The following is a 21,211-nucleotide window of genomic DNA, read 5'->3' as shown; positions in this document are numbered from 1 at the left end:
AGCTATATTTTTTTGCGTATTAATGATCCTATTTATGACCCAGCAATATTGTTGGAAATACATTTATGCTTCAGACTGATGCTTTGTTTCACAGTAAGCTGTCTCCTATTAACCTTGTTTTCATTGGTAAAATTTGGTAAACAATGTTTGATAGGCAATAGCCAACCTATCACCAGATATGCTTTTGCATACATAGCAACTCAGAACTTTCATTCTTTACCCATCAGAAGTTACCAGAGGTGGAGAGCCAAGGATACCCATAATTTTGCGCTCCCTTTGACTTCATACAGGGACAATGATGGTAGATGTGCCATGCAGAGGGAATCACGTAGACTATATTTGGGATACAAACCAGGCTGTGGGAAGTAACTAGGTGTGGAGGCAGCATCCATTAAAGTCCATGTGACAGTCATAGCTGTACAATCCAAGCCCTGTCCCTTTTGTATGTGCAGGCCTGCAAAGCGGAGGGACTTTGATTATCCGCCATCTTGACTTTGTTTACTTCCCAGTCAGATATCCCACCAGAGGCAGCTCCAAGCCTCTTATCGTGTGAGGGTTCCCACTTGTATGAGGGAAATAACCACAGCAAAAGGGGTGCTACTCTTGTGCCTTGCACAATTTTCACATCCTCAATTGATTGCAATTTTTATTTATTTATTAAATTGTTATGCCACCCATTTCACCAGTACAGCGACTCTTACAATACGATAAAAAGTACAGAAGGTAATGCAAGGCAATTAAAATTTATTCCCTAAATTCTGTGAGAAAAGTGCTAAAAAATGAAATCATCCCACCTCCCAACCTTTGTTTTAGTTGTCCACATGATGGTTGTATCTAATATTGGGGAATACTGTATGGATGTAGTATGGGAGGGAGGGAGGGAGAGAGAGAGAGACCCAAAACACACACTGCAGAATTCACTTTCTCTGCCCATGCAATTTTTTTTTTAAAAAAAAAAAACCAAGGTCAGTTATAAAGAAACAGGAATCCCAGCGCCATGTTCCTTATAGGTTATTCTCTGATTGGGGGCTTCTTCATTGTTTTGGATTGTGAAATAAACTCAAAGTTCTCCCTCACATTGATCTAAACCAATAGATTTGCAAGGATTGACAGAGAATATGCCTTTTTGTTATGAAACCTAAAATCTGTAATTTTGGCCTTGTCTCATAAAAGCAGATTAAAAATCTCAACTAATTTGCAAGCTATTTTGTAGATGTACATTCATACAGCAGATCTCCACCAGCTCCTAGCCTACATTTATTTGATACAGACCATTTCCTTCCTTTCTCCAATCCAGAAGGGATAGGTTGTCAAATTGTTTTCCTTTGTTCAGCTCTACATTGTGACTCTAGACAACTGTCATCTATACCAATTAACTTCCATGTAACTGAATAACACATCCAATACACAATTTATACTAAACTAACAATACAGTACGCTGGCTTTCCATTCTGCTTCAGAAGTAGTTATTCTCCTTTCCATTCTATATGATATCCCAAAATGCGTCAAAAATTAACATTTGTTTCGCAAGATAAGGTACTCTGGCCTTAACAGAAATTGCTCCTTACAGCCAGGTAATCATTAGATTCACTTGTCCTGTGTTTAAACCCTGATAGTATTTGTATGGATGTGAGTGATATTATTTAACTACTGTAAACCAACTTTCCCTTTAGTGATGCACTAAAAGTTTGATGAAACTGCAGTTTCCAGAAATCCTAAGAAGCTTGGCCTTCACAACTGGGAATTTTTGGAGTTGCATAATACATTCTCAGAGACCCTGCTGAAAACTGATGCATGCAACAACAGAGTGGACATACCATACAGAACCAGCAGCAGATAAACAAGAATGTGAATGTAATTTATCGGCTTTTGGTTGGTGTGTTGTGTGAACTTAGCCACTTTGCTTTGGAAATCACAGCTCCCATAAATCCAAAATTGTGGTGACACAAACTATAACTTGGTGTCATGTACACAAAACAAGCAATATCCAACAACTGAAAGTATGCATTGATTGGGTTCACACGGTCACGCTAGTTATTATATTGGAGATAATTTAAAAATTGAGTCTGTAGTACTTAGCTCTGGATGACAAATTTTTATGCCTACAAGTCATTGCTTGATATTGTTCTCATACATGAGGAATGCACATGCATAAAACAGGAACCCAATTAACATGGCATGATTGGACCCACCCTGTCTCTTCAGAACTCTTGTCCTTCGATTCAACTTGCCAGACTCATAAAGGTGGCTTGCACCAGACTTATTTATGTAAATAAAGATATTTGAAGTAAAAAAAGTAGTTGTTAGGTGGAGTGGGGACTCAGTAGCCTAAACCTTTTGAAAGAGTAAAAGAAAAATATAATGAGGAAACAATAAAATGTATCATTGAGTTTGAACATGCTCAACTAAAATGTGGATGACTTTCTGTATAGATAAGAACATAGGCAATTAGTTAGGGTCCAGCAAGTTTTAGTTAACTGTGAAACTGACACATCACACAAGCACAGCCACTGTAGCTACAAGAAAATTGGGTAATCCATGGCAAAGCATTACTGATCCTGATCTGCCATTGATCCAGGCATACCTCAAGAGAATCCCTAATGTTCTTGCCCAATAAGGATTATTTTGAGGCATGCCTGGGTCAAGGACTGAACAGGGTATTAACTCCCCCAAATTAAAATAATGGTTTTCTTCAATGGATTTAAGATTCACAGCTAGCCTACAGGTAGACAACGAAGCAAACTGCTTGAGATATTAAATAGTTATCTTCTAAGCTTCCAGAAGGTCAAACCAATCATGCCTTCTAGGAGACACAGGAATGCCACATCAGTTTGAAGATGGGGAAGAAACTTCATTCTGGCTGCCATTAAAAGGTTACAGAATCAGCAGCACAAGCCTTATACAAATTTTGAACCTTTTGAAAAAATCCAATCAGGTTTCCTAAGAGGTCTAATTCCTAGTAGTGTTTCTAACACAGCCTTGAGATCTGCAAGTGGTCTAATTAGAATCGAAGTGCAAATCTGGCAAGCTATTTTATTAGCTTGGCTGAGGATCCATCTGGCTCCAACCGGACTGCTTTCCTTTCTAATATCTGACAATGCTAGGCTGCAATGGTGGAATACCATTACTAACATGTTGACATCATTTGGCCTCTCTCCAGGATATGAGCTATTTTCAGGGTTTGGTATTGCCAAAAAGATAAACAAGCAGTGACTGGCAAAACAATTTAAGCCATTTTTTTTTTACTAGTTGCCAAAGACTGGGAATCATTTACTTGGTTGCCACAAATTATGCTTTTTTGCAGCTCCAGCCTGGCGTACTCCTGCATTTGCCATAAGAGTAGATATTTAATTATGTAGTCTAGGATACTGCAATTGGCCTTTATTAACTTTATTATATGCAATATTTTTGTTCTGACCTAAGATCATATTAATGTTGTTTTTGTTTTGGTCACTGGCTTTAATAATCTTGGCATGTGTGCTATCTAATCCATGATGTCTTTAGGAGCTCAACAGCAAGGGCAACAATAAACAAAATAAACTGCAACAACAAGTGGCATCTTTAATTCAGTGGGTGTGTTTGAACAAGGGAGCCTGATCTCACTCAACAGCCTGGGTTCACACAGCAGAATGAATCACAGGTAAACCTCAAGGGCTGTGGGGTTGGCACAACCCACCAGACCAAAACACGGTTGGATAGTTTGTGGTTGGGTTGGTCTTAAGCCATTAAGTAAAAACACTCAGGTTGAGTTCTGCTCTGCACCTGGGGTTTCTGCAAACACAATCATATACCAGAAGACACCTGCCTCTGCCTTCCAGAACTGTTTGTCTTCCCTCTTCCATCCACGGCATTAACCAAGTCCAATCCTGGTTACTTCCCGAGTCCAGGCAAAAGGAGCCAGCTGTTGCCAGCTGTTTCGCCTAGTGCTGCAGGGATTCCACCATTAGGCAGCCAGCCCAGGAGCGTCATCCGCCCCCGAGGGAGACAAACTTCTCCGCAGCCGATGGGCTTCCCCTCTTGAGTTTTATAGCTTGCTTACTACTAATTATTTATTGTAAACGATGAGCTTCAGAACATTTGGCTGCACAGAGAAGTTTACCGTCAATCCCTCCCCTTCGATCGCTTCCCCCCCCCCCCACCCTCACCCCCACACCTTTCAAAACAAAGCGGGGAGGGGGAATGTTATGTACTGGGCATACTCCAATGTTTAGGCCCCCTGTTGGAACGAATATATATGGGAACGTGTTGCGATTGGTTGACCTAGCTGACAGGGGAGTATATAAGAGCTGTCAAGAAGGGCTCGGGTGTTCGTTCGCATGTATATGTTAATTGGTTAGGTTGTCAGTTCCAGTTAATAAAAGAGTTACCTCAGCTGTTCATGAGTTGTCAAATATAAATGAATACAGTATTTATTACTGGCGACGAAGGTGGGATAGCGGACCCAGCGGAAGTAACGCAATCGAGGACAGCAGCCTGAGGTAACCTCTGAGGTAACAGTGAAACGAAGCAGATATAAGGCCATGGCGGCACAACAGATGTTTCCCCCATTTGACCAAGGCAAAGAGACATGGGATGCTTATATTGCCAGATTTGAATGTTTTTTAATTGCCAATGACTATACTAATCTCTCGGCTGAGAGGAAGAGGGCATATTTCCTCAGTTTTTGTGGCCCTGAAATGTTCGACACAGCTATGACCCTTATGGCCCCTCAATCAATTCATGCCGGTACGTGGGAGGATTTTCTGGCCAAACTTAAAAGACACTATGCACCTGCACCCTCCCGAATCGCCCGCAGACAACATTTCTATCACCGTGACCAAGCCCCAGGTGAATCGATTAATCAATATGTCGCGGCGTTGCGAAGGGCTGCCCGTCACTGCCAATTTGACAACCTAGATGACTACTTGTTAGACCGCCTTGTGAGTGGCGTGCGCGATAAGAACTTGAAGCAGCGTTTGATCGCCAATGCTGACCTCACATTTCAAGAGGCTTTACGGGAGGCATGTGCCGCGGAATTAGCTACCCTATCCATTGCCGAACTACCCCGTGGCCAGACCACTCCCAGTTCTGAGACTGGCGCGAACTCAGCTAATGAAATTGTGACTGAACGGTATTCTGACTCAGAAGAAGAGGAAGGCGAGGTTTGCCAAATTAAAGGGACTAAGGCTAGGCAAGTGAGGGAGAGGAACAAAACTGATGGATTCCCCGGGTGTTACAGTTGCGGGGGACAGCACGTTCGTGCGTCATGCCGTTGGAGAGACGCTGTCTGTAGGCTCTGTGGGCGGCGAGGACATATTGCCAGGGTGTGTCGCTCGGCGCAGCCGCAGATCAACTCGCGTTCCCCTGCTGAAAACAACGCGCCACGCCGTTCCGGCCCGAGACCCGCGCATGCGCGCCAACGACAAGGATTTTCCGCCATCAATCGAGTGACGTCACGCCAGCGAGCGGTAAATCCAAAGATTACTCTGACAGTTCAGATAGAAGGGCGCCCGTGCAACATGGAAGTGGACACGGGATCCTCCACAACCATCGTATCGTGGAGCACGATCAAACGTCTAGTGCCGAAGCTGGCCAAGCGACACCTCAAACCTTGTTCTCTGCTGCTGAAGGACTACCAGGGCACCCTGATTCCGGTTGTGGGAACCGGTACCTTCAGAGTTACTTTTCGTGAATTTCAGGGTCGTCTCTCTTTAATAGTCGTTGATGGCCCATTACCTAGCTTACTCGGCCTGAATTGGTTCGCCGCCCTGGGCCTTACTATACAGGGCATTCACTCTATCCAATCATCTGAATTAGACCTCTTGGCGCGTGAATTCCCGTCTGTTTTTTCCGATTCGTTGGGCAAATACACTGGCACTCCCGTATCATTCAGCCTTGATCCGGCGGTTCCTCCAAAACGCCTTAAGCCACGCCGGGTGCCTCTTGCATTACGACCGCGCGTAGACGAAGAACTGGACAAGCTTATTCATCAAGGCGTTTTAGAACCTGTAGATTACGCCCGTTGGGAAACCCCCACTGTCATCGCAATTAAAGCCAACGGCTCCATCCGCATCTGCGCTGACTACCGGGCAACGATTAATCACGCCCTGCAGGATCATGCCTATCCTGTCCCGGTAGTCCAGCATTTGCTGCATTCCCTGGGCCAGGGGTCAGTTTTCGCAAAGCTTGATCTATCCCAGGCATACCAGCAACTGCCTGTGGATGATCTCACCGCCGACGCACAGACCATCATCACACATCGTGGGGCTTTTCGTTGTCGCCGCCTACAGTTCGGTGTTTCGGTTGCTCCTGGGATTTTTCAAAGTCTTATGGAGCGGTTACTCTATGGAATCCCAGGGGTCGCCCCTTACTTTGATGACATCATCGTTTCAGCTGCCTCTGTCCCTCAACTACTGTCTCGTCTCCGACGCGTCCTCACAGTTTTTAAGCAGGCGGGGCTCACCGTTAAGAAGGACAAGTGTCTTGTTGCTGTGTCACAAGTGGAATTCCTCGGATTCCTTATCGACCGCCACGGCATCCACCCAACCCCCGCGAAGACTAAGGCCATCCTGGATGCTCCACCTCCAACTTCCAAAGCTGAACTTCAAGCCTTCCTCGGCTTATTAAACTTCTATGCCGTTTTTCTGCCACATAAGGCTTCTGTGGCTGAGCCCCTACACCGGTTGCTGGACCGTGGGGCTAAGTGGGTGTGGGATACCCGGGCTGAAACTGCTTTTGCCGCTGTTAAGCGTTTACTTGTGTCTAATGCTGTTCTTGTTCAATATTCTGCTACCCTCCCCTTGGTTCTTGCATGCGACGCCTCTCCCTATGGGGTGGGCGCAGTGTTAAGTCATACCTTCCCTGATGGCCGTGAGGCTCCTATTGCCTTCTATTCCCGCACCTTAGCCCCTGCAGAGAGGAACTATTCGCAATTAGACAAGGAGGCATTAGCCATTATCGCAGGGGTTAAGAGGTTTCACGATTACTTATATGGCCGGCATTTCTCCATTCTGACGGACCATAAACCCCTGTTAGGGTTGTTGGCCGGGGATCGTCAATCTCCACAGTTCCTATCGCCTAGGCTTACCCGTTGGTCTGTTTTCCTATCTGCTTATTCCTATTCCCTTACATACGTGCCTGGAAAACATCTGGCACATGCAGACGCTCTGAGTCGCTGCCCCCTTAAATTGCTCCTCTGTGACCCAGCCCCGGTGTCATCCGTCCTCTTGATTGATGACTCCCCCCTGCCTGTCACTGCAGCGGACATTGCTTCGGCGTCCGCTAGGGATAAAGAGTTGTCCACGGTTCTGAAATGGGTTCTCAGGGGGTGGCCTAGTGATGAGTTGGGCCCCGAATGGAGACCGTATACTCTCAGGAAGTCTGAGCTTTCTACTCAAGAGGGCTGTCTACTCTGGGGACACAGGGTAATAGTCCCCGCCTCCCTGCGGGACTCAGTTCTGTCAACGTTACATATGGGCCATCCGGGGATTGTCCGGATGAAGGCCCTTGCACGCGCGTATCTCTGGTGGCCAAAATTGGATGACTGCATTTCAACGTGGGTTTCTACGTGCCAGGTGTGTCAAGAGTCCCGGCCAATGCCACCTAGAGGGGTGCCCAGGGAGTGGGAAGAACCGAGAGGACCCTGGTCCCGTGTGCACGTGGATTTTGCGGGGCCCATCCGCGGTCAGATGTTCTTGGTCCTGGTCGATGCTTTCTCCAAATGGGTCGAGGTGGTGGCCATGGCCTCCACCTCCACAGAGGCACTCTGCCGTGTTTTGCGCACCCTGTTCGCAACCCACGGATTGCCGGACGAACTCGTGTCCGACAATGGCCCTCAATTGACCTCCACGGGGTTTGAAGTGTTCCTTGCAGGGTATGGGATTCGCCATTGCCTTATTTCTCCTTACCATCCGGCCAGTAATGGCCGGGCTGAAAGGGCAGTGAGGTCAACGAAAGAGGCGTTGGGGCGCATGGGAACTAGCAACTGGCAATCAAAATTATCTGAGTATCTCCTTACGCAGCACTCCACTCCGTGTCCCCTGACCAATCGCAGCCCTGCGGAGCTTCTCATGGGCCGCCGTTTGCGTACGGTGCTGGACAGATTACATCCTGAATACACGCACCGTACTCCGTTACTCTCCAGCCGGGCCACTGGCAGGCTGGAGGAAGGGGACTTGGTTTATGCCCGTAACTATACGGGCCAGCCCTTATGGCTTCCTGGGGTTATAGCAGAGGTTACCGGCCCATGTTCGTATAAGATAGACATGGGGGATAATCGGATGTGGAGGCGGCATCTAGACCAGATACGGGTTAGGCACGACCCTAGAGCCAGGGGGACGGGGCCACGCGAGGTAGACACAGACATTAATCAGGATGATGAGGCCCCTACGACACAAGCCAATGCCCGCCTAAACCAAGCTCACCTGCCCTTGCTCCAAGAGTTGTCGGGGGACCGGCTGCCACAAGACCAGCAAATGGCAAGCAGCCAGAAGGATACAGCCTCGTTAAACGAAAGGCCATCTGCGGAGAGACAGACCCCTAGCTATGCCACCGAGACAAATAACGGGCAAACTCCTAGCTATGTCCCTGAACCAAATAACAACTTACCTGACTCGAGGAGTAACTGTCGCGGTACGGCACAGGAAATAAGCGAAGGTCAGGGTCAGCAAGCAGAACCAGTAGTCCCACGCCGCTCCAGTCGAGTCCGCCGTTGGCCGGGGCACCTGCGGGATTACGCATGTGCATTCTAGGGATAAAGGGGTGTTATGTACTGGGCATACTCCAATGTTTAGGCCCCCTGTTGGAACGAATATATATGGGAACGTGTTGCGATTGGTTGACCTAGCTGACAGGGGAGTATATAAGAGCTGTCAAGAAGGGCTCGGGTGTTCGTTCGCATGTATATGTTAATTGGTTAGGTTGTCAGTTCCAGTTAATAAAAGAGTTACCTCAGCTGTTCATGAGTTGTCAAATATAAATGAATACAGTATTTATTAGGGAATGCGCACCAACAGGAAAAACAGCTGAAGCAGACAGGCAGGAAGGAGGCGGGGAACCAGCCGCCCGCCGCTCTCCCACAGCAAGCGCCGCCCCTCGCAACCGCAACGCCCAATCAGCATTAAGCGAAGGCAGAGAAAGTTACTGACAGCTCCCTGCCTTTCTCTCGACTGGAAATCGCGGGGGGAGTAGTATTGGGGGGGGGGGTCAAGCGGAGGAGCACGCGCCACCGCCTTATTTGCATGGCCCAATAGAGCGGCGGTATGCAAATGAGACGCCAGACGGTTGGCTAGGGGTTGGCAGGATAACTCCGGCCCAAGGGATCCTTTGTCCCTCATTCCAGCTGGGCGGTGGAGAGCAACCGAGGGCGGCCGGCGGGCGTTGCGGGACTAGCTCGAGAGAGGCGCAAGGCTGCAAGCGGCGTGGGGCGAAGGAGACTCGGGCAAAAGTGCAAAGGGGGTTACGGCACATTGCAAGGAAACCGGCGGCAGCCGAAGCCGAGGATTGGCTTGCTGGAGAGAGACAGGTCCGTCGGTTTGCGGGAAAGCAGACGGAGAAAGAGGCGCCCTCCAGGACGTCTAGAAGGCGAGAGGAGGAGGAGGAGGAGGAGGAGGAACGGGACAGAACGCCCGATCCCCGCGACCTCTTCCCGTCGCTCTCTGCTGGGACCTGCAGCTGCAACATGACCCTGGAAGATCTGGCTGGGGAGCATCAGGCTTTCGGAAGGTACGGGACGGTGAGCAGCGAGTGCCCGTTTGGCCGTCCGAAAGGAACGGCTGGTCGCCTGCAGAGGCGTTCAGTTTGCACGGTGGAAAATCGGGACCGGGGTTGAGGGGGTGGGGGGGGGGGAAGCAGCGCGGAATCTGCAGCGGAGATCGACCCGCTCTTGTTGCTCCGCCGGCCGGCCGGCGACCGAAGCTGCCACCTCACAGCTGGGCGGGGAGGAGGGGGGGGGGACGCTTGAAGGCGATCTGGGAAGAGGCGGTGCGGGGAAGGGAGATTTGCGCCTGTGTGGGAATAGAAACTAGGGGAGGCAGCGTTTTTGTGCGTGTGTGTGTGTGTGTGAGGAGAGGAGAGGGCGGCATGGCCTTTTCTGACAGGACACAGGAATAAGGCGAACAAGTTTAGACAGCGGTCGCTCCAATCGGCCGAAATGATCACACACACCGTGATCTCCTCCCTCTCCCTGCTTTTTTTTGGAGCTGATCGGTTCCGCTTGAGAGGACTTTTCTGTTCAGCTGCTGGATCTTGAGTTATGCAGCATAGGCTGGGGGGGGCGGTGGGGTGTGAGAGACTGGAAAGAAACGGTCCCCTTAGGTGTATTATTATGGCGATCTTGGATGGCATTTTGACTGGAATTTGAGTTTTGCAACTTTCTTTCTTTCTTTCCTTGGGCTGCCAGCATGGAGAAGGTGGGGGATGCCCTGGAAGAAGTCCTGAGCAAAGCCCTGACTCAGAGAAGCATCACCGTTGGGGTGTATGAGGCTGCCAAACTACTCAACGTGTAAGTGGAAATTTGAGGTGCTGGTGTCTGACAGTCTTGACTGGGAGCCACAACTACTCCCTGGTCCTCCCAGGTTCTTCATGGCGCTACTGCACTTTGGTGTTTACGGGTTGATTGATCTACCTCAGGAAACATCAGGGCGGGGATGATGATCTGTCGGAAGCAAACTCCTGGACATGCATTATGCAGGCAGAAAATAAATAAATCCTGAGGCTCTTGCCAAACGCAGATGCGTTGATCATATTAAGCTCTGCATTTGCAGTTATTTTATTTCTCTCCCCTATTTACCCATAGTGCAAGAGTTCTAAGAGCCAAGTGACAGTTAAGCTAATGGAAACTGCTGACCAGGGCTTTTGCTTATGTGCCCTTTGCTTTGATGCTAAAATGTCACCAGACTGCCTTTTTTCACTCCAAGCTGGAACTGTGGATGCTGAGCATTTAAAAATCCAGTTCCTGTCATCTGAAGTTCAAGTCCATATAAGACCATGTCTCAGCTTCTGCTTATACCCAGACAGAATTATTTCCAATGTTTGTAATATGCTCCGTGACTTCAGTTCCTGTTTTGTCTCAGTTCCTCATTATAAAATACACCTATTATTGTTTGTCAGGCTGTGAATAATGCAATCTGTATTGTTTTACCCCTGCAGGGATCCAGATAATGTGGTGCTTTGCCTGCTGGCAGCAGATGAGGAAGACAACCAGGATGTTGCTTTACAAATTCACTTCACTTTGATTCAAGCTTTTTGTTGTGAAAATGACATTAATATACTTCGAGTGAGCAATCCAAGCCGCCTTGCAGAGCTTCTGCTTTTAGGGGCAAGTGGAGGGCTTGAACAGCCTGCAGACTTACACTGTGTGCTAGTAACAGTAAGTTTTGTTTTTCTTAAGAGATGGGGGTATAAAACCTACTGGGACAGGATAATTTCTGTTGTTTCTTCATGGCCTGCCACTTAGCTATAATTGTAGTCAAAGTAAAAGCCTGAATTTCCAGCATTCTTACCTTTCTGCATCTGGTTCCAAGTGAGAATTTGCATAGGCCTTTGTTTTAATTAGCCTTTTCCTCTGCACAAATTGTATCACAGCCTCTTTCTTTGCTTATTGAGCATTTGAAAGCAAAGACTTGTACAAACATGTTTCATCCTGTTGACAACAGGATTGTACAACCCAATGAGTCACCTTCCTACAGTAACTCCCTGCCTATATTTGTCTTTCCTCATTACTAATTAGCTCAGAGGTCATTATTAGATAATTCACTTGGCTGTGATTAAAAGACTGGTCACTGTTACTTAGCAGTAATTTGTTTGTGGCCTTGATGTAATTTGGGGACTGCTAAATTATTCATAACTTCAGAAGTCATACTTTAAGAAGTAGGTTTACAATAATTTTTTTTTTCATTCAAGTTACAATAAGGGAATTCAGTCAATATTTCTGTCGGTCAATCCATTATTTGACATGAACTGCAAATATACTTTATACAGTTTCTTGGCTGTTCATGCAAAGGCAAATGATTTTTTGTAATTGTGAAGTATGCTTAGCTTGTGAATAAAATACTGATTGCTTATTTTTTTATTCAAACCATACTGCAGACAGTTTTTTTTTAATCTATTTTTTATATTAGAGAGCTCTTTTGCTAGTTATTGGAGGGGGAGGGAGAGAACTCTATTAGGGTGAACTCCTGCATATTTTAAACAAAAGTTTATATATTTTCCCCCAAATCACTAAAGCAGCTCTGTTTTTATATAAAACAGTTGAAAGTATTAAATTGAACTTTCCCCCAGTAATAAATGTTGCATTACAGTCTTGTCTACAGCATTTTGTGTCTTTTATATATAGGTCCTTTTATTGTCAGCAGCATTTTACTTTGTGCTGACAGTGAACATTTTCTGTCTCATTTTCTCTTGCAGAATCCACATGCTTCTCAATGGAAGGATCCAGCCCTAAGTCAGCTGATCTGCTTTTGCCGTGAAAGCCGCTACATGGATCAGTGGGTCCCCGTTATTAATCTGCCTGAACGGTGACAGCAGGCAAATAAGACTGAACTGAATAGAGAAAAATTGCACTGAAGTTTCAAGATACTTTAGTTATTTGCTCAGGAAGTAATTTCCCAGCCTGACACAAGGATTACAGTAATTGAGGTCAAGTCAGTGGGCTGAGGTTGAACTGCACATTGTGTGAAACTGAAGGATGTTTGACAGCACGGTTGGCCAATGATGGACTCAAAGCAGAAGCCATGTTGAGGGAGCAATAAGAACTCCCCAGAGGAAGTTAAGAGTTCTGCAAGACGGTTGTGAAATCAAGTGTGGCAGAGTTCCTTTCAGAAGCCACCAAGTGGGCTTAGTTGGCATTGTCAGAAAGGAAACTCCTAGTTTCTGTTTTAAATACCTTTCACGTTTGAGACCAAAAAGGGTTCGTTTACTCTAGCAACTATTCTCTTTGGTTTCAACATGCCCATTTCTTCAGTTTTTCTTCTAAGAAATATTAAATTATTTTGCGAGACCAGTGAAAGATTTATTTATGCTAGGGATTTTGTGCACCACTTGTATTAAAATGGTTGAACTGCTGCCTTTTAATGTTTGAAATTGGACTGTGTTCACTGAAATAAAACATTTAAAAACCACCAGGAAATGGTTGTTTTTTGCATTTTAGGCTAGAGGCAACACAAAGCATTAGTGTTGGTGCAACAATTCCTGGATCATGATTGTGACTGTCATACGATATGGCATTCAGAGAAGGCCTTACCTTTTAAAGTTTTTGCACAATACTTTGGGAGTTTTGTTGTAATAGCATAACATTTCTGAATATGAGAATATGCCGTGATTTATAAACCCCTCTCTTAAAATAGAACAGAGATTTCCCCCCCAAACTTAATAATAATAAAAAATAGGCAAATGGTGAATTGGAAGGTCTTGTGGTTTGCATTCAAAAGATGGAGCAGATAACATGGGAAAATGTAACAAAAATAAATAAAAGTAATGCAAAGGTGTTAGCATTACTTACACACCTGAAAATAAGAATAGCTGTGCTACTCTTCTCACCCACATGCTTGCCAGCCAAACACGCACTCTCTCCAGGAATGATGGGTTCTCCTATTTTGCCCTGAATATCTAGGTAAAAAGGCAAATGAATCATCTAGGTCTAGAAAAATAGCTGAAGAATAGTAATTGAACCAAAAAACCTCACGTTCTGCAAATGCCTCCTACTTTATAAAGTATTACAAAATATTGTGATTACAAAGTATTGAAAGCGCGGTGCTCTGAATGCGGAAGGACTTGAAATGCCTCCAGATTGAATTGCTATTACTCTTTTAACAACCATTGAAGTATATATTATAACTGGACATAAAGTTATTAATTTTTACCTCGCCTTGATTTTATAAGTAACTCAAGGTGACAAACATAGCCAGTACTCGTGTCTCCTATTTTCTCCACAACAACCTCCCTGTGGGGTGGATTGGACTCAAGAGAATGGTTGGCCCAAAGCCGCCTAGCTAGCTTTCATGCCAAGGTGGGAGTAGAACTCACAATCTCCTCGTTTCCAGCCTGGTGCCTTAACCACTACATAAAATTGGCTCATTGAAAACACAACAAATCTCATTAAAGCAATGGAACTATTCACAGCAATAAATGTCATGGGTTAGGCATACCTGTTCTATTATGTATCGGGTAAGAGACGGCTTGTGATAGGTAGAAAGTGTTCCCAATAGAAATTTATAGTGAACAGTATTCCATAATCTTATTTTTCTAGAGCAGAGACTGCCTAATGGCTGGATCAACTAATATATGCCTCTTGTAAGAAAATGCATTAGTCTCCTCTTTGTAGAATTCTTCATAATGAAATGTGCTTCAGAAATAATGTTTAATACATCAACAATAGTGAGGCCATGTTGTGTTTTAGGATCCCCAGCACCAGTAGCCACTTCCATTCTAATATTTCAAAAATGTATTAGACCTCAATTTTGAAGAACAGCTGTGCCACAGCAGGAAATGCAGGAGTTTGAGTCCCAGGTAAAGAAACCTTGAGATCCAGAAGCAGCTGAATTGTTCCATCCTATTCTCAAAATGTAAGAATAGATAATCTCACTCATAAATTGCTAAATTATTTGTCTAGCCCAGGTCCCAGTGCTATACCATACAAAAAAAGCTAAGCTGCATAAACATCTGAAGTAGATAAAAGGAAGATAATTATAAATTGGTTTGGGATGCAGAGCATCATTTGTAGCATAATTGTTCAGTAAACAGAAAGCATTTCTAACAAGTCCAAAAAATAATCCATGTTACAGGAAAAATAGAAAATGGGAAATAACAGCATATCACACATCAGTGATAAGTGGCATCCGCTAATCCGCTTTCTTAGAGAGCAAGAAATTTAAAAACACCAAATATGAAGCAAATAACAAAGCGTTAATAAGAAATGAAAGCATACTATTACTTGAAATATGACACTGTCCCTTGAAACCTCAAATAGCTGCTTTGCCGGCAATTTTAAGTGTCAGCCATACAAAATAATACCTACAATTATGGCTGACTTGGCTTTAAAAATATTTTCCACTTTCCTTTTAAAATACTTAGAAAGCAGTTATTAAAACATGTAAGTTTTTTAAAAAGTTGTTTTTGAAAAGATGAGAGTAAGGACAAGCATTATTGCCTAAAAAGTGTTGCTATGGGAGCTTGAACCTAACTGAATGAAATGAATGGAGACTATTCAGCAGCAAAACCAGATGGCTGAAACCAGATGGGCCAGTATCCTGCACAACGTTAAAGATCTATGATTAACCACAGTTTCATCAGCAATTAATGTGTGTATACAGCAACAAAACTTGAAAGTAGGTTGCTAAATCATCACTTGAAACTGCTGGAATGAAAATCTGAAAAAAAAAAAAAAATCAATCCGAACCATCTTGTGCTGCCTGTAGTACAACTCTATATAAATTAGATATTTGGAAGGAAAGAGAACCTTTGTTTACTGATATCTAAGTGTGTGATACGGTATTGATCCAGAAGATTTCAAGACTGTATTCACTTGGTCAGTCTTTCTCAACTTGGTACCTTTCTGCTACCATCTTGATATTAAAAAGTAATGGGAGCTGTTATACGACACATATGTGTGACATGAGGCTTGTGGAGGTTGCATTGCAGACAGAAAAACAAAAACCATCAGGGAAAACAAACTGCAATTTTCCCAACTGGATGCCCTGCAAGGACCCATCATTCCCAGCTACTATAATCACTTTATGGACCCTTCCTCATGTAGGAATATTGAGCAGAAACTCCATTCCAGTGGGGCAACAGGTTAGTGGGGCAAAAGCTCACTCTTACTTAGCAGCCTATGTCAGCACACCCACACAGAAATTATCACAGGCAGGTCGATGCCATTGCTCAACACAGACAAGCTTCCAAAATGTACCATTTAGGGCAATGGAAAGTTTCTTTAGGGAATATTTGGTATTCCATTCTAAAATGGCCCAACTATAAATCATGTCTTTCTTAGGGGTTCAACCTTGCTTTATATAGAGTTCAGTAGCCTCAGATAAGCGCATGAACTTGGATAGAAGATCATATTAAAGGAGCTGCCAAGAACAGCAATCAACAGAATTGGGCATCTGAAATGAGAAGTGAGACTAATCCTTGTTCACTAATCTTTAAGCAGAATCTAGTCAAAGGAAGAATTTGTGGGATATGCCACCCATCCAAGGATCTCATGCTTCCACAGGGCTGGTGAACATCTAACATGCAGTTTACCCCAGTCACAGATCCACAGCAGAACTAACTACCAATAGAAAGGCAGATATTCTGAGTGGTGGAGAGCTCTATGGGCCTTATCCTATCCTTCACTTTTTCTTTCCTCGTAAGTATAGCAAACATCAGCATACCAAATGCAACATCACCTAGCAAGGAGGGCAGGGAGTGGAGATTTGCTACACCAGTCCTATGGTATTACGAGGATTATCGCCACATTGTTGAATAGAATCTGACTATGGCAAATGCTATTCTTGTTATTCATAATTATCTCTTCAGGATAGAGCATGCAGAATCAAAGTGAAATATGTTCACTATTCTTGAAGCTAAAAGGTCGACATGCTTTGCAAACCATTTGCAAAGAAAGAATGTGCAGATGTCTTTACAGTTCAGTGTTCCTCTGAAACGGTTCAGTGAAGTCAGGCTGTAAAAGTAGAGGTCACCCCTTGGCTTTCCAACTGATGCCTTAAAACAATAATTGTATCAATAGCAGCAGAATGTGATCGCAGTTACATATCCAACTCAAATCAATTTGTCATGTCTTTATTAATTGATGCAACTAATGTGATGTATTATTTCTAACACAATTCAGTGCACTGCAATGATAGGCAGAAAACAATATGAAAAGAAGTGATATTTAATTAAAGTATTTTATATCCATGATACTAAATATATTAGCTGTGAAAAGGAATCTTTACAGTTTTTAACCCTTCTAATGTTTGCAAGAAACCACCTTCCAAGAGCAATCACATTGTATAGAGAGGTACAATGAAAGCAAACAATTACAGATTGTTTATGAAAGATAAAACAAAACTATTAAAGTAATTTCATGCATTCTTTTTTTACTTCAAAGGCAAATCATGGTATTATTCTTTTCAATGCAACATTACAGTGATAATACAAAAACAATTTTGTGAGAACAAAAAATAAACCAGAGAAGAAGATCGTCTGTAAGAAATAAAGTAGTTTACTATTATATTTAAAAGGGATAAATAAAGAACAGCATGTTTCTAGAATACAGTATTATTTTTCTTCCGTGACGTTTCAATCAAAGCACCAAGGTGGAGGTTAGTGGTACAATGACTAAAAACTCTTTATTAAGTTTCATACTCTTAATTTCAAACTTCACAATAGTGTAGGAGTTACTATTTTAAATTAGGTGTTCATTTTTTCCCCTATTCTGTTAATCACATTAACCTAAGCATCACTGCAGCAAGTCCCACTGAAGTGAATCCAAGGCAATAGATATGAAGGCAATGTTCTCAGTTTCTTGTTGAGGTATCACCATTACACACAAGCAAAGTGTGTATGTTTCAACTCTCAATATATTAAAAAAAAGTTATGAAAAGCTGGTGAAGGGTGAGGAGGCATCTAGCAACAACTTAAACTTGGAGAGAAATAACCCAAAGCAGCTAGTTACATTTTGGTTCTGAATTTATTGTTGCTTTGATTGAAAACTGCTACATCTCAATCAATACAAGAAACCAAACGAGAGTCAGGTTGACGACCCATGATCCTTTCAAGGGTTAAGTCAAAATGCATTCGTAAATGGAAGTTGGCACATTTTACTTGGCTCAAATGAAAACATCTGCAGTTTAGAACACTGTGTTTTCAATAATTATCTTCGGTTCGTAAAATACATATGAATGATAAAATTTAAAGCACTGCTGGTGAAAATATTGGTTTGGATCCAAAGCACCACAGCATAAATCGAATTGCTGCTTGCATTGCTCTGCAAACACAAAGAAAGCAGTTTCTAGACTACTTTAAGATGCAAGTTCATAGCATTTCCTATGCTTCCTCTGGCACATGTAGAGAACTGTCTTTGCTTGTATCATACAACGCTATACATGCTTACTCAGAAATAAGCCCCATTATAATGAATAGTGGTTATTCCTTAATAAACCATGAGACATTATAGCCTCTGAATGGTCTCTTATGTATGTCCTATCAGCACGGCTCACTTGTGAAAGGGGGCTTTCTGCCTTGCAAGCATGTATTGGATCCTTGGATTCTTCATTTTCCTTTTTCCTGGGAAAATATTAGGGTAAGGCTAAAACATTGCTTTTGGGGATATAATATAGCTTATCCCACATATGGAAGGGCATATTTGGATCCAACCTATTTTGGCCTGGTGCTACTATAACACTACAACACGGTGAATACACAAGTACTGTAAGATTTTAACAACAAAAGATCACATTCTGGAAGAAGGCAATGGCAAACCACTTCTATATTGCTGCCCCAAAGCTAGATGGATGTGTCTGTAAAGTTATCAGGAACTGAGCCCAACTTGAAAAAGACTAAAGTAGCATGATTAACAAGGCTTAATTTGGAAAAATGTGAACTGAGAGATGGGTAGAAGAAATTAGAAAAAAAATTAATGGCACCCATCAAATGCAAGACAACATCTAAAGATTTCCTTCTTTCTTTTGGTAATGCCTTCTCTAGCCAGTTTGTGTTCTTTCCTGACAGGCAAGAGGACTACTAAGCAGGATATTTTTTCAAATGCCTGATCACCAAGTGCTAATCTTAGTTTTGACTAAACAATGTAACAAGTCAACCGTCATTTATTAGATAATCATTGAGGGTATTTAAGTAAGTTACAGAGGTTCATCTATCATAAATAATCTGATTTTAAAATTTAAGGATAGGGACCTTTTAATCTTACATGAAGTAGAACCTAAATGAGAGGCAGGGAGCAATCATAATCAGTTTAAACGTCTCACTAGTGAGAGTAACTGAATGTGTCCAAATTTATTCTACATTAAAGCATACGGAGCATTTGCTGGTGACAGTATAGTGTTTGCAACATGTTTTCTGAGGCTTTCACGGGTATTTGTATGTAGGTCTTTGGTTATTCGGGTTTTCTCCCGCGTAAAATTGGAAGTACCTTGGCGACATTTCGACAAAGTCTCATTCGTCATCTTCAAGCTGGTGTCTTCGGCCTTGTGCTTCTAGGAGCAAGCCTGAAGATGACGAATGAGACTTCGTCGAAACATTGCCAAGGTACTTCCCATTTTATGCGGGAGAAAACCCGAATAACCAAAGACACACACACACACACACACACACATATATATATATTGAATTCATTAAAAATTATCACAGTCATTTAAATACCATATTAATTTTATATGAAAATATAAAATTGATGAATGGGCTGAGAATTTTTTAAATTGCATTCATCTGATGAGTAGAATAGAGCAACATTCTAATTGTTTAAAAAAATACTGATATTTGGGATAGGATTTGTAGGAAACAGGTTGGGTTGGTGATGGGTAAAAAACCGTCCAGCATCAGTTTCTGCTTTTACAAGTAATATAATGTTCAGGTGCCCATTTACTAATGGCAATACCAATTTATTCATTACAAATAATTATACCGACTCTCTTAGAGTTGACAGGCCTGCTAATGCAGTCTCTCCTCATTTATAGGCTTATTGCAATGAGCATCAACTCTGACACTTGAGAGCTTCAATACTTTATGGCCATCATGCATGAGCTTAGGTACATGATCTGTACATTCTTATCTCACCAGAGGACCATGTACCGGTGTGAATTAATCACTTCCAGGTAGCAAAGTCAAATATAGGTTGACGTTTTCCTCTGGATTTTACTTCCTATGTTAAGATTATAACACAAGGCTAACTATTGTCTGGTTCACTACATTTAACAGAAATGCAAATTAACCCATGTTGTTGTTGTTGCCATCGACTAACCGTTGCAAGGATCATCCTTTATAAAGCAGATTTATATAGCTGACAAATCAAACGTTGCCCAATATCTTAAAACAAAACAAAAGATAAGTCATTTGTGTTAATTTGGGGACAGGGACTTAAGACTTGATATCAGAAAAGACACTGTTTTAAATTATGATAGCAACTAAGATGGCACCAAATTCCAAGTAATCTAATGAACTGTATGTTGATTATGTGATGGCCAGACTGACATAAAATAAGCAAAATTAATGCAAAATTCTGGTTTTGTTATCAATTCCGTACTATCTTTAGGAAGCTATTTTAGTTTTTTAAATGTGTTAAATTTATCTTTTGGGAACATGAAAGCAAAAAAAAAAATACAGTATCAACACAGCAGCATGCAGCACTAATACAGTTCTCCGCAAGAGCTTGATTATAATGCCGTGAAGAGCACCAGTAAATTGGGTAGGGACTTTGGCTTACCAGCTCTGCAGCTAGCTTCTTAATACAGTTACGGTGAAACCAAGTATGCGTTAAGCTGTCACCAAGCAGATACAAACACTATGGAAGTCTAGGTCTTCTTAACAGGAAGAAATCTTTGTGGGGTGTCCCTTGGCTGCTTGAAAATGAATGCTTCTGGGTGAGCACTAATGGTTGGCTTTGCATTCTCTACTAAAGTTTCTATGAAGGAAATCTAACCATGCATCCGAGGGCCTCTACATATGGAACAACAACAAAAAGCTACAATTAACCCACCTTCAAAATACAGAGCTATGGCAGATCACAATACTATAAAAATTAAAAGGCCAAACAAATAGATTACAGATACATACCCCTGGCTTAAAATGTATCGGTGTTGCTTCTTTCATTCAGTATCTAATTACTGCATGAACAGTACCCAAATTCTTTAATAATGTTAACATATACAAGGGATTAGCTGCTGCTGCCCAGAATTGCTATAATCCTTCAAGCATTCATTTAGCACAACCATTGATTTTAATAGGTCTTGTGCAGAAGCAGTAGCACCATAGATTTCACTCAGAGTTTCTCTTCCTACTTAGTGATTGTTTGACATTTATGAAATGTAAATTTGGGGATCAAACTGAAAAAAGCCTGAAAGCTTCCAAAAATCAGTTCTTTAGAAACTGTAGGAAAGGAAAGGACAGAATTCCTCTTAAAGACAAAAAGAAAGGGAGGAGAAATTTTTAGACACCATTATCACAATCAATCTGAATTTAGTGTAGTCTACATTTTAGTGGAAATAAAAGATAGCTTAAAGGCAATAGACATCACTTT

General features: G+C 42.8%; 1 protein-coding gene across 2 annotated transcripts; it reads left to right on the top strand.

The window, feature by feature from the left end:
• The first annotated feature begins 9,297 nt into the window (after positions 1-9,297).
• GADD45A (growth arrest and DNA damage inducible alpha) lies at positions 9,298-13,097 on the top strand. Of its 2 annotated transcripts, none has more exons than XM_070941272.1 (4): positions 9,298-9,702; positions 10,379-10,480; positions 11,128-11,347; positions 12,385-13,097. In XM_070941272.1, the coding sequence occupies exons 1-4, from the start codon at positions 9,659-9,661 to the stop codon at positions 12,496-12,498; spliced, it is 480 nt and encodes a 159-aa protein (XP_070797373.1). In that variant the 5' UTR covers positions 9,298-9,658; the 3' UTR covers positions 12,499-13,097. The 2 variants fall into 2 exon arrangements, with proteins under 2 accessions (XP_070797373.1, XP_070797374.1); XM_070941273.1 differs by lacking the exon at positions 9,298-9,702 and adding an exon at positions 9,973-10,228.
• The last annotated feature ends 8,114 nt before the right edge of the window (positions 13,098-21,211 follow it).

This window comes from Pituophis catenifer, unplaced genomic scaffold, assembly GCF_029215685.1.
Source record: "Pituophis catenifer annectens isolate HBS135680 unplaced genomic scaffold, rPitCat1.0.hap2 SCAF_3, whole genome shotgun sequence".
In the NCBI taxonomy this organism is placed as follows: Eukaryota; Metazoa; Chordata; class Lepidosauria; order Squamata; family Colubridae; genus Pituophis; species Pituophis catenifer.
This window is presented reverse-complemented; position numbering and strand designations above follow the sequence as displayed.

Coding starts and splice junctions, on each gene's coding strand:
- GADD45A (XM_070941272.1), top strand. CDS start 9,659: ATGACCCTGGAAGATCTGGCTGGGGAGCATCAGGCTTTCGGAAG. Junction 10,481..11,127: donor GCTGCCAAACTACTCAACGT/GTAAGTGGAAAT, acceptor TTACCCCTGCAG/GGATCCAGATAATGTGGTGC. Junction 11,348..12,384: donor TACACTGTGTGCTAGTAACA/GTAAGTTTTGTT, acceptor TTTCTCTTGCAG/AATCCACATGCTTCTCAATG.